At 37.7% G+C, this 13420-nt stretch overlaps 1 protein-coding gene across 2 annotated transcripts in view; it reads right to left on the bottom strand.

The window, feature by feature from the left end:
* Nucleotides 1–280: 280 nt before the first annotated feature.
* The window catches only part of LOC124775034 (protein tramtrack, beta isoform-like), a 197684-nt gene continuing 184544 nt past the window's right edge, over nucleotides 281–13420 (bottom strand). For both annotated transcript variants that reach the window (XM_047249805.1, XM_047249804.1), the window contains one exon: nucleotides 281–2689. In XM_047249805.1, coding sequence (XP_047105761.1) covers nucleotides 2250–2689 — 440 coding nt within the window. In that variant the 3' untranslated portion in view covers nucleotides 281–2249. The remainder of the gene's footprint in view (nucleotides 2690–13420) is intronic.

Consider the following 13420-nt stretch of genomic DNA (forward strand, 5'->3'; position numbering starts at 1 on the left):
TACAATGATGTTACAAATGCATAACAAATATTCTTTGAATAAAAGAGATATGACTGTCATGTTCCTTTAGTTCAACCCCTTGTCAAACTATTATCATTTACATCAACCATAGCATTGTCTCCTGGAGAAGACTGGAACTGGGTTTCTAAGCTGTCTAAGCCCTCAAGTTTATCACTTGCATTTGCAGTTTGTTTTTTGCTTGACTTGCAGTTAATAGGATTCAACAGCCTAGTATTAACATTTTCTTCACATGTGGCTCTGTTATTAATGATGAACACTGTTTTTTTTTTTTTTCAAAATAATTCCAGGCTATTTTTTCATCTTAATATTTGTAAGCCTAGTTGATGTAAATTAATTTATTGGACTGCTATTTCAATAAACAACTTTCCAAAAATACAGTATGAAATTACATCATAATCTTGACATATTTCTGTCATAATGTGAAGGAAGTAGGAGTTACATAAAACATGCAATATACACAGCATATAATTTATACAAAAATATCCACTCCACCCTTCTAAACTCTCTTATTACAAATATAAAAAAATCTGTTACAAAACATTAATCAGCATTTTATTAACTGCAACTATTTGTAGAACATGAGTTCCCCACTGAAAAATACACAGTATTGTCACTGCTCTCAAATATACACCTGAATAAAGTTACACATGTTGGGAAAGAAGCATCAGTCAAAAAGGCACAAATTACAGGTACAGAATGTCATATTATGATTGCTGTCTTATAAATATTATTTTCATTGCAGTTCATTATTTAAAAATATTTCAAAGTAAATCTGATGGAAATATGTTAATGAGTGAAATTCACTTGAAATCCATACACTGCACTCTTAATTGCAAGTGTAAGCAAAGAATACTATCAACATCAGTATCTGGAGTGTTGGATAGAGTTTTTAAGTCATCATAAATCTCAGAGATGCTTTCTTTAATAAAGATGGTTCCAGTACTAGTGTTGTCTCCATAAATAATATCTAATTACTTGGTTCTTGAATGTCTGTTGCTTATAACCTTGCCTTAAATACCTGTGTATAATCACTTTGTTGTCAATGGGACATTGAACAATAATCTTCCTTAATATTTTGTCGCCAATCTTTGAAACCACAAGAATTAAGCTCTTCTTTTTAACATACAACACATTGGCAAAAAAATAAGATTTTGAAATAGTAGCTACAGGTAGCATAAACTGTTACTGTCTTGTGCCCGTAAAACTGGTAAGTTTACATTGTTGGAACAACAGAAGTAGTAGAGAACCATCATTCGTATGTTCAGTTACAGGTATATTTTGCTTTGAGTCTGATAAAAAAGATAATTTTATGAGAAGTCCAAAAGTTGTGAAACTCTCAGACCTGGAAGTCAGGTACAACCAAAGGTGGGGATATCTGTCCCATCAAGCCTAGTGCAATGAATCTTTTTGGAGTTAGTTACAGTAAATCATCAATCAAAGGTACAGAAAGCTATTGTTACCATCTGTCTACATTCTGCATAACTGCTCATGTTCTTTTGTAATATAATTTATGTTTCTGATGTCCACGTATTAGCATCAGGTATAAATGAAAATAATTTGAGAAAACACTGTAATACTACACTTTTTACACTACCCTACTCCAGTGTGCTATCAAATTAACATAAGTTATATAACTTTAATGAATTTAACATGAAAATAGTATCTCACTGACTTTACTTTAGGAAAAAATTAATGACAACTGATGCACATAATTATAATGATACACATAATTAAAATGCAGTATTACAATACTTTGTCAGTGAAAAATATTGATTTTGGAAGTCTGTGACATGGATCACAATGGTAATGGTGTTAGGGACTGATACTGAGCAGTGTATTATAATTGAAACATGAAAAAAGTGACAAATCTGAGAGCAAAAGGTGAATAGAAATAAATCTTACCAAGACATCACAGAAGAATCACATATGGTCAGTTTATGTCTATATGCCGTGTATTTGTCACTGTATGATAAAAACTATATCATTAGAGCTCAGTACCTTTCAAAATGTGTTTCTTATGACAACTGATAAGTATCACAAGTAAATTATTCTGCTTCATAGTATACATTGCTAAATTCACAAAATGACACTAGACACAGGAATGGTACGCAATTTATCAAGCTCACAGCAGGGAGAGCTGTGTTGTTCAGATCTGGCACTTCTAAAGATAAGTAGTAATGTGTGATGCCAACACAAATTAACGTGAAAAGCAAATTATGAGTAACATATTAAGTCCGTGATGCAGGCTTCTCTGCTTCGCTGGCAGATCCATTTGAACAATCTTGGTCATCCTGTGAACTGCTGCTTGCTCCAGCATTAACTATTCCCCCACTACTGCCAGATCCACTACTATTGGCAGCACTTTTATTCTTCCTGATCATACTGACAAATGTGTCAAGGCGTGTTGGATTTGGTATCTGTAAAACCATATGTGCTTCTTCAAGTATCAAAAGCCCATTGTGGGCATCTGTGGGAGCCAATCCATGGGTGTTTGTCACATGTTGTTCCCAATCTGAGTGTGATGGAAGAACTTCTGCACACCATTTGCACGGCAGCTTCTGTGATTGAGTATGTACTGCTTTGATATGGCGTCGGCGGAAGCCCCAACTGGTGTAGGCACGGTCACAGAATGGACATGGAAATGGCGGGTAGGGGAAACTTCTGCTTGCTGAAAATAAAGCCTCAAATTAGCAATTTATTTAAAATACATTATAAAAATATATTACGTTTTTTTCAGAAAGTCGACTAACATAATCAACAGTCAATACTGCCATTAAATAAGCAAAACGTAATACATTACAATATTAGTAAGACACTTTTACATGTGTGAGAACACGTGCTCTGCAATCAAAGATAATACATTCATGAACCAATTCTCCACAACATCCAAAATAGTGTTCCATATGAATCCTGAAATGATGTCATTATGGTATGTTTGTTATTAGTATTGTTTTCAATTCAAATACTGGTTTGATACAGTTCTATGCCAGTTTATCCGGAGAAAGTCTCATCATCTCTGTGTAACTATTGCAGCGTACATCCACTTCAACCTGCTTATCATATTCAAGCCTTTGTCTTCCACTACACTTTCTACCTGGGCACTATCTTCCATTACCAAACTATTATGTCCATGAACCAATCCCTTTTTTTCATGTAAGTTGTGCCATAAAGCTTCCCAAATTTTAGTAAGTATCTCTTTGTTGGTTATCCAATTTGCCAATCCAATCTTCACCAATCCCCTGTAATACCATATTTCATTTTATGAATAACTTAACATTTTACAACCAGAAACAGCTGAGATATATACTTAAGTTAAGTGTTATTAAGTAAACTTGAACTGTAGTGGCAAAGCTGCATTGTTGAGATCTCGTGCAAATCACTTAAGAAACTATAGAAATGCAGACAGAAGACACTGCCTTAAACAGTTGAGAAGTACATCAAGTAACAAAGAGAACCACTGTGTTTCTTTTGTGTTTGAGGAGCTTTCGGATCACAGATACTACTATCTACTATTAAGCATGAAGTCGTACTATGATGGTGTGAGTGTATCCTGTAACATAAATATTGTTCTGCAAGAAGGGTACTTATTGTCTTCTAACATAACATTGCCCCAAAACACATTACTAACTTTGTTCATGCATTGTGTGTATACAAACTTATATAGTCCTCTGGTACAGTCAATCACTTGAAAACTGCAATAGTATGTGTGGTTTTCTTTATAGCAGAGAAAGTGGTACTTATTTCTCCTGCTTCATCACAGACAAAATTTCATTATCAATGAAACAAAATTCATCTGAATAAAAAATTCATTGCTTAGAAGCATAAAGGCTTCTAAGCAATGATGAGTTAGAGTTAAGCCAGGCTAAAGGAGATGCAAAACTATGTTAAGCAAGTTACTTAATGTAAATACATTATTTTTATAACTATCTGGAGATATAATAGTAAACCTAAATTTATACATATTACAGTGGGAATGGTTGAGGCTTGCAAATTTCTTATGACATATGAGATTAATAGTTTGACATGATACATATTGGCAAAATGTTGTCATCTTTGGGGCCCATGTATTATTAAATCATTTAGGATAGTATACAATCCTTTCAGATTGCAATGTTTCTGATGGCTGTGTCAGGTCAGATGATGAAATGTCACCTCTAATCAGAAAAATGCAATACAAATTAAATTATATCAGTTTGTAGGGTTCTACAGCCAGTGTCAGCTTCAATAAAATCATTTTGAGAAACAGGCCATGTCATTATGAAATACTAACACAACTAAAAGTCTGACATTTTGAACAACTTTGCAGCTGTCCTCTTGAGGGTGAATGTTGGATTCTGGTGATGGTCTTCCCCTACACACTGCCTTATTTTGGTTGTCAGGTGGCTACCAACGTCTCATCCTGGGATGCCACTGGATAATTCAAAACAAAAAGTGGTGTGGAGTGGTGACTATGGCTGGTGACTGGCAGGCAATGGCGAATTGATGTCTTGTTTATATACTGTTTAATCCAGGTCATTTGAAGATGCTGGCTGTTGAACACATTTGCCCTGATGGACTCTGACTGATGGCAGCCAGGCTGTCAGTAAATTTTAGCTGCTGTCCCTGTTCACGCAGGTAGGGTATTTAACTATTTCAGTAGACTCCCTTTGTTTTTTTTCCTGTTGGATTCACAGCTGCTGAGTAAGCACACAAGGTTTTTGAAAATTAATAGCTTGGCCACAGTCCTGAGGGTGTTCAGGTACAGCTGATTAGTTATTTTGCACCAGTCATACACAGTGTTCATTCTCCAATGTGAGTGCTAATGCATCACTCAGAGTAACCAATGTACACTTTGCCACATTTACATTTCTGTACATCATAGCCCTTTCTGTGTTCTTGGGGAGAAGGAGGGAGGGAATAGCCAAATCCAAGCTGCTGAAATGAAGTTTCTTAGATCTATGATGAGGCAAATGAAAATGGATAAGATAAGGTATGAAAGGAACACAATTGATGAAAATGTAAAACTCACTGTACTGGATAAACTATGGCAATCTAGTTTAAGATGGTATGGTCATGTTAAATATATGTTAGAAACCACAATGGCCAAGAAAATCCTCGAAATTACTAGAAATGGGAAAGTCATGATGGACAGCCAAGAAGACGGATTGACATAATTAAGAAGGGTGTCCCTGAAAGAGGTCTCCTTTGGGACAGTGTCTGTGAGTAAGAGCCATACAAGAATAGAAAAATTTCAAAAGAACTTGTCATCAGGATCCTGGAAACCGGAGCTGTAACCTGATGATGTGGTGGTGGTGATAATGACGACAATGACCTACTTAAGGTAATTTTTCCTCCTTTGACATATTTTGATTCACATCCATAACAGTGACAACCTCTACTACTACTGTCACAAATAAATAAATTTGTAAAACAGCCCAAATAAGAGTAATATTGAAGTTTATATCTTAGCTCAATATGTAAACCATCAGTGTTATACATGTCACATGGCTATTTTAGTTTGATGTTGGCTGAATGTCCAGTGTGCTATACTCCTATCATAGATATTCCTATTGTTTGCTTACTATATTGAAATTGCAATGTATTATGAACTGTCTGTAGTCTAATTGCTGCACCACAGCAGAGACAACGTAGGTAGCACATCATTATGAGACAAATAAGGTAACAGCTGTAAAGTCTGCAAATCAACATCAGATGTCTGGAGACTTGGTCCCATATTCTTTAAAATGAGATACAATATTGAAATTTATGAAAAAAATACACTGTGTGAAAATGATGTATGGTCCACTTTAAAACAAGAAAGCAGTTGACAAAGTATGTAACATTGCAGTAATGGAGGACTGGAAGCTTGGTTTAATTAATCTCATGACTCACAAACACCTTCAGTGACTTGCTGTTGTAACCAAAAGGTAAAGCTATAGTTTCTCTTCCCACAGGTTTTGAGTTCAACTGTGGTTGGTTTCCATAGATTTACTCGTATTAATTAATGTTTTCCAGTGCATGTTTCTTAGTTTCTTTAGTATTAAACCTGAATTGATTTTGACATTGAACTTTACCTTATTATATATCACCCTTTACTTTTGACGCCTAAATACCTGACACACTATGAAAAGTATAGTTGCTACTCACCATACAATAGAGATGAGGCAGTTGAAACCCATATGGCACTGATGAGAACATGCCAAGTGCCATAACCCAATTTCCCAGAAACTTTGCTCAGTTAACAAGGGTTCAAAATAAGCGAACGCATGTCTCAGCTTATTCGCAGATACTTGACAATTTCTGAGAAAAAGGAAGTCAAAGTTTTCAAGGTACATTATGTGCCTCCTTGTGAGTAAAAGTTCAACTGATGCACCGGCAGAGTGGCAAGCATTATGGCTTCACACATTTGTGCCGCATGTTCTAAACCTGAGCGAGATTCATCTGAAGAAATTTCACTGTAGAAAACTTGACTTCGCACAATCGCATGGTGTTCAGAATTTCTCTGTTTGAATGTTTCTAAGATCAGTATCATCCAAAGGAATACACCAAATCTTACTAAAAAATAAATATAAGAATAAAATACGAAAAATAATATTTAATATAATAATTACTATAATCATTCTGGTCTGAGCTGCTGGAGAAGGCGCTCATTTGTGTGTGAGATGTGCTTACTAGCGTGAATGAATGTGCGTTTCCTTTTTTGCTGAAGCCTTTGGCTGAATGCTAATGTGTAAGTGTCCTTCCATTGCGCCGGTCTGCAACTTAGCATGTCATCTTTACGGCAAGGAGCAATCTTTCTTTTCCTTATATTGTAGAATTAATGTAAGAAATGATGTAAGAATGAAATATAGGAATATGAGGATTTAAAAATATTGTAATCCCTGAAAATATCACACAACTATATTACATCATAAATGTATGACACTTATGGTGAAACCCAGTTGCAATTTTGCAGTTAACACAACACCTATGTATCTTCTAACTTGATAAGAAGCATTTGCACCATAACCTTCTATGACCTTGAGTGAATAAATGGAAAAATATTGAGCACAAGGTGCAAAAGTGAGAGACTGCGCTCTAGCCACTGTGCTACTATCTTGGCTGAGATTATCGTGCGCTAAAAGGCACCTAAGATACGTAAAAAAATTGACCATCACTTTCTCAGAAACAGTCAAGAATCTATGGAAAAGCCGAGACATGTGATCACTTATTTTGACTCTTCTTCCACTAAGCGAAGTTTCTGGGAAATTGATTATGGCACCTGCCTTGTTCTCCTTATGAGTTGGATTAATTTAGCCAAGAGATCTACCCCAGCAAAACTGAGCAGTCCCCTTTGGAAGCTAAAAGATACTAGTGACATTAGGCCGCAACTCATGAGTCAGTAGTGAACAGTCATGAGTTGCCACTCATCAAAACATGGAACTGGAGTGTCAGTTCAACTGTTCTGGAGTTCCTGTTACAACATTTAAATTACTGCTTCCACTGACACCTATAAAAGGACACAGATTGTGACACACAAGTACTTCGCTAGAAGATGGGAGGAGAGAATATCCTTACTGAAACATCACAAACACCATGTAAGCCTAGGAGATTAATAGCACTGAGAGGTTGTGAAAACCTGGCACTTTTAAACAGAAGAATAGTAGTTACGTCTGCAACTACCAGTACAAGGATATTATCTACATCTACAGCCATACTCTGTAAACCACTATGAAGTGCATAGCAGAGGGGAATCCCCACTGAACCATAAATTAAGGTTTCTTCCTGTTCCACTTGCATATGATCCTTATGGGAGTGAGACTTAGCGGATTGCAGTACATTCCTAGAGTCATCATTTAAAGCTGGTTCTTGAACCTTTCTAAGTATGCTTTCTTGGGATAGTTTGTGCCAGTCTTCAAGTGTCTGCCAGTTCAGTTTCTTCAGCATATCCTGACACTCTCCCAGGATAAAACAAACTAGTGACTATTCATGCTACCCTTCTCTGTATTTGTTCAATGTCCCCTGTTAGTTCTATACGCTACAGGTCACATGCACCTGAACAATGTTTTAAGATCTGCCACCCAAGTGACTTATAAGGAATCTCCTTTGTAGACTGATTGAATAAGTGGTAGAATACTAGGAAAATGCAAAGTTTCCCACCTGCTTTGCCTATGATTGGGCCTATGCAAGCATTTCATTTCATATCCCTACAAACTGTTGCCCTCATGTATCTGAATGAGAAGACGAGTTCCAATTGTGAATCACTGATATTGTTGTTACAGGATACTATGTTTTGTAGTTTTGTGAAGTGCACAGTTTTACTCTTCCGAATATTTAAAATAAGCTGCCAACTTCTGCAGCAGTTTGAAGTCTTATCAAGATCTGATTGAGTATTTGTGCAGCTTTTCAGATAGTGCTTCATTACAGATAACTGTATCATCCACAAAAAGTCTGAGCTCACTACTGATATGGTCTGTAGGGTCATTAACATATAACATGAACAGCAAGGGTCCCAGCACACTTCCATGGTGCACAGCTGAAGTTATTTCTGCATCTCTTGATGATTCCCCATGCAATATAATACGCTGCTTCCTCCACTACAAAGAAATCCTCAATCTGGTCACAAATTTCACTTGACAGCCCACATGATCATACTTCCGATAATAAGCATTAGTGTGGTAGAGAGTCAAATGCTTTTTGGAAAAGTGCAAATTGAGTTTCACATGTTCAATGTTTTCAGAATCTATGCTGGTTGGCATGAAGGAGTTCAACCTGTTCAAGATACCTCATTATGTTTGAGCTCAATATATATTCTAAGATCCTGCAGCAAATGGATGTCAAGATACTGTACATTTTTTACTCTTCTTGTTCACAGGTATGGCCTGCACTTTCTTCCAACAGCTGGGTATGGCTTCATGTTTGAGAGCCCTACAGCAGATTAATGTTAAAAGAGGAAACAACTCGGACAAAAATTCAGTGTAGAAATTTGTTGGGGATTTCATTGGGCCCCAGAGCTTCGTTCAATTATAGCAATTTCAGCTGTTTCTCAACACCGCTGATACTAATATCTATATCACCCCTCTCTGCAGTGATGTACACAGTGAATTGGGTCAATAGCCCTGGATTTTAATTTGTAAAGGGACATTTGAAAATGGAGTTCAAAATTTATGCATTTGCTTTGCTTTCAATTTCTGTTCTTATCTCATCCATAGGTGCCTAGACACTAAGTTTGGTGCCACTAACATCCTTTACATAGAGCCAGAATTTTTTAGGGTTTTGTGACTGATGCTTCAAGGGCATTCTGCTGTGGCAGTAATTTAAGTGTTTATGCATTGCCCTCTTGACAGCCAAATGCACTTCATTCATTCACTGTCATTGGAGCCATTTTGAGTTCACAGGATGCACAACGCACTGATTTCTTTGGACTCCTTATGAATGTCTCTCGTACATGTTCCATATTCACTTCACTCACACTGGGACGTCCGCTTCTCTTTGTCAGACACAAGTAACCCATTGTAACGAATTTGTTGTGCCACTGGTAAATGGCCTTCCTTGTTGGTTGCTTCTTACTGTACTTGGTTCTAAACATCCATTGAACAGCTGTAACACATTTATTTTTGTCGAACTCCAACACACGGAAAGCTTGCTCCGCACCTTAACTTGCCATGTTTGCAACTAGTGCTGACTATCGGCAATTACCAAATTACGTTGTGACATTATACATGAAAAATGCTTTGTTTTACATCTATTATGCAGTAGTATATGTGTCTTTAGAAGATTCTTTACAGTGATAGTATACCAGGGAGAATCCCTCCCATAATGAACTATCCTACTACGTACAGGGTGTACATAAAGTCTGGGAACACTTTCAATTATTTATTGCATAAGAACTAAACATTGTACAGATGTCATATATATTGCACTTTGAAGAGAAACTCTGAAAGTTGTCCCCCCCCCCTCCCCCCCGAGCATACGATATGCAAACCATGAGTGACCCGGGGCAGACATCAATATAGTAATCGAATTCTTGCCATACCTTGTCCCAGCATGGCATAGTCATCTGTGGCTGTTGCTTTCCATATTCTCTCCCGCAACTCTGCTACATCACGTGGTAGAGGCGGTACATACACCAGATCTTTAATGTGTCCCCACAGAAAAGAGTCACACAGAGTGAGATCTGGTGATTGGGGATGCCATTTCATGAAACAGCAATCCCCTTCAGTAGCACAGCCAATCCATCGATGTGGCAGCTCTATGTTCAGATACCCACGAACTTCACAATGAAAATGGGGTGGAGCCTCATCCTATTGAAAGATGAATGGAGCATCCAATTGCATTTGAGGCATCAGCCATTGCTGCAACAAGTCCAAGCAGGGATATCCAGTGACAGTGCTCTCAGCGAAGAAGAAAGGCAGGTGCAGTTTTCGATGTGACAAGGCACAAAAAACATTTACCTTCGATGAATCATGCTTAAGTTCAGTGCATTTGTGTGGATGCTTTGTACTCCAGATTCGACAATTATGCCTCTTCACTTTCCCATTAGTGTGAAAAGTGGCTCCGTCGCTAAAAATTACGCGATCAACAATGCCATTGCCATCCTCATTCAATTGTTGCAACTGCGAACAAAACTCAAAACGCTTATTTTTGTCGTCATCATTGAGCTTCTGCACTAGATCCAATTAGAATTGTTTCATAGGCAGCTTCTGTTGCAGGACTTTCCACACTGTCATTGGAGTCATTTCGAGCTCGCGGGATGCACGACGCACCGATTTCTTTGGACTCCTTACGAATGTCTCTCGTATGCTCTCCATTTTCACTTCACTCACACTGGTACATTTGCTTCTCTTTTCCAGGCACAAGCAACCCACCGTAACGAATTTGTTGTGCCACTGGTAAATGGCCTTCCTTGTCAGTGGCTTCTTACTATACTTGGTTCTAAACATCCGTTGAACAGCTGTAACACACTTGTTTTTGTCAAACTCCAACACACGGAAAGCTTGCTCCGCACCTGAACTCGCCAAGTTTGCAACTAGTGCTGACTATCGGCAAATTACCAAACTACGCTGTGGCGGTATACATGGAGGGGGAAAAAATCAGGGTTTCTCTTCAAAATAACATATGTATGATATCTGTACAATGTCTGGTTCTTGTGCAATAAATAATTGAAAGTGTTCCCGGATATTATGTACACCCTGTACATATCTATCACGTGCATCACTTCCCATTCTCCTAAACCTGAGCCACAGTTCTTCTTCAGAGCTACATGTTGTGAGTTCATTGTTGAAACAAAACATTCCTACATCTTTTTCTAGTCTGCTGAACATATAAACCATTCTAATTGTTGCCCTTTGTACTTTGCCAATCACTGTTTGCTACAACTGCTGCATAGTCACTGGTACCAGTTATTATTGTAACTGGTATCAGTTGTTGTTACTTCTACTTGTTGCCCTTAATACTTTGTCTGTCACTGTAGCTACAACTCATTCATAGTCACTGATACTAATTTCTAGGTGGACATTCTCAAAAATATCAAATCTATTTTGTACTACGGGACACAATATATTTCCATCATAAATGGTTTTCTGAACAATCTGTTCCGGGTAGTGTTCAGAGGACAGGATATCTTGTCATACCCATTACTTACAAAACTGTAATTTTCCCAGTTAACTGTTGATGATTTAAGTCTCGTCCAATGATGGTAGTGCTGACTGGAGAACTTATGTATCAGTTAATTTATGTTATGTCCAACGTTTTCAGTTAGATCTGGATGTGAGTCTGATGGCCAATAGAAGGATCTGATAATAAGTTTATGCCCATCCTTGATATTGGGTCTTGACCAACAATCTTGCATGCAGTATCAATTTCTGTTGGCTGATTTGATTTTCTTGACTGCTGCAACAAATAATACATTATTTCCATTTCCATTTACCAAAAGTGCATCCTTTGATATATGCTTAAATTCTCCCCAAAAATCTCACTGCTATCAATTTCATATTTTAGCTAGCTTTCTGTATCTAGTATTATGTGAGCTCCACCACTTGTCACGTGTGCTTGCTTCGGCACTTTATTGTGAAAACTCTGGCAGTTAATCACTACAATTTTAACACTTTAACCTGTAGGGGACATTTCCTTGGATTTTATACTGACACAGCTATTGCTATCTGGACTGGTTGGAGAGTAGCCTAATATAGAAAGCCATTGTGTACATTCCACATTGTCAGATATCTGGGTACTGGCCTTTGATGTTTAGTGCACACTTGACCCCCTCAGGGGACCATTCCACATAGTTTAAGTCCAAGAAGCCACCATTTACCTCGTCAACAAAACCTTTGAAGTCTCTGGTTCAGTCCTTCCATGCAGCTCAGAAATAGGGGGCAAGGATCAGTGCTCGGCACAGCACTGCAAACTGTGAGCTTTGTCAAAACTATGTGAGCAAGGCTGCTCTTTTCAACTCTCTCTGCCAGTCACTGGAATGTTCAAAGTATGATCTCAGGGCCAAGACAATAGGCATCATTTGTTCCAGTGTGCACCACAATCTGCAGTTGGTTGCATGCTGTTACTGTAATAGCTGCTGAAATAACGTCTTCAAAATGTTGAATGAGCCCTCCAGGTATACACACTGAGTGCACCTGGAGTTCCTTCCCATCCATTGTTGCTGCTTCCCTAAGGTGTATCATACTTACCAAATATTTGAACTGTTGATGATTAATAGATCTCTAACCTTTTGTGTTTGCTTCCTCCTGATACAGAACACAGCAGGTTTCCCTACAGGCCAACAGGAGAAGTAAGTCTCACTGGTTCGACTTTGATTTCAGGGGCACATTTAACTTATTGGTTAGTGGGGTGGGTATGACATCTCACGTCCTTCCCCACATGGACTGGGAGTGATAAGATTCCATAGTTGCTGTAGAAGAGACAGGATCCACTTCAGGTATTTTTGGTACCTCTGGTGTACGGCCTTCTGGAGCTTTCCCAACATACCCATTTGCAGTAGCTTTCAAATGTTTGACAGTAGTCAGGGCAGTGTCCAGCTACTTACGAATATCAACTACCTCATCCCATGTTTAAGAACAGCTTTCATAGTGAACCTGTGTTGTGGCTGCTGCAATGTCTAATGAAACAGTAAACAAATAACTTTAAAATAGGCCTGATCATTCACTTCCAATTTCTGGAGCCATTAAGCAAAAAGTATTACTAATTTCTTTTAAGAACTGAAGCAATTAGCATGCAAAATGATATTTCTACTAAGACAATAGAAAAATCTGGGATAAAACTTTTTTGAGGGTTAGTTGCTAACAAACTTGAAAATAATGTTAACTGACAATAAGCGCTGACAATATAAACTACTGTTGAAAAGGAAAATTAAATGTAACACTGTATGTTAGTTATATGCAATACAGTAACTAGATCACAAATGTCAGTTTACCATAGAATATGAGTA

Source organism: Schistocerca piceifrons, chromosome 2, assembly GCF_021461385.2.
Source record: "Schistocerca piceifrons isolate TAMUIC-IGC-003096 chromosome 2, iqSchPice1.1, whole genome shotgun sequence".
Taxonomy (NCBI): domain Eukaryota; kingdom Metazoa; phylum Arthropoda; class Insecta; order Orthoptera; family Acrididae; genus Schistocerca; species Schistocerca piceifrons.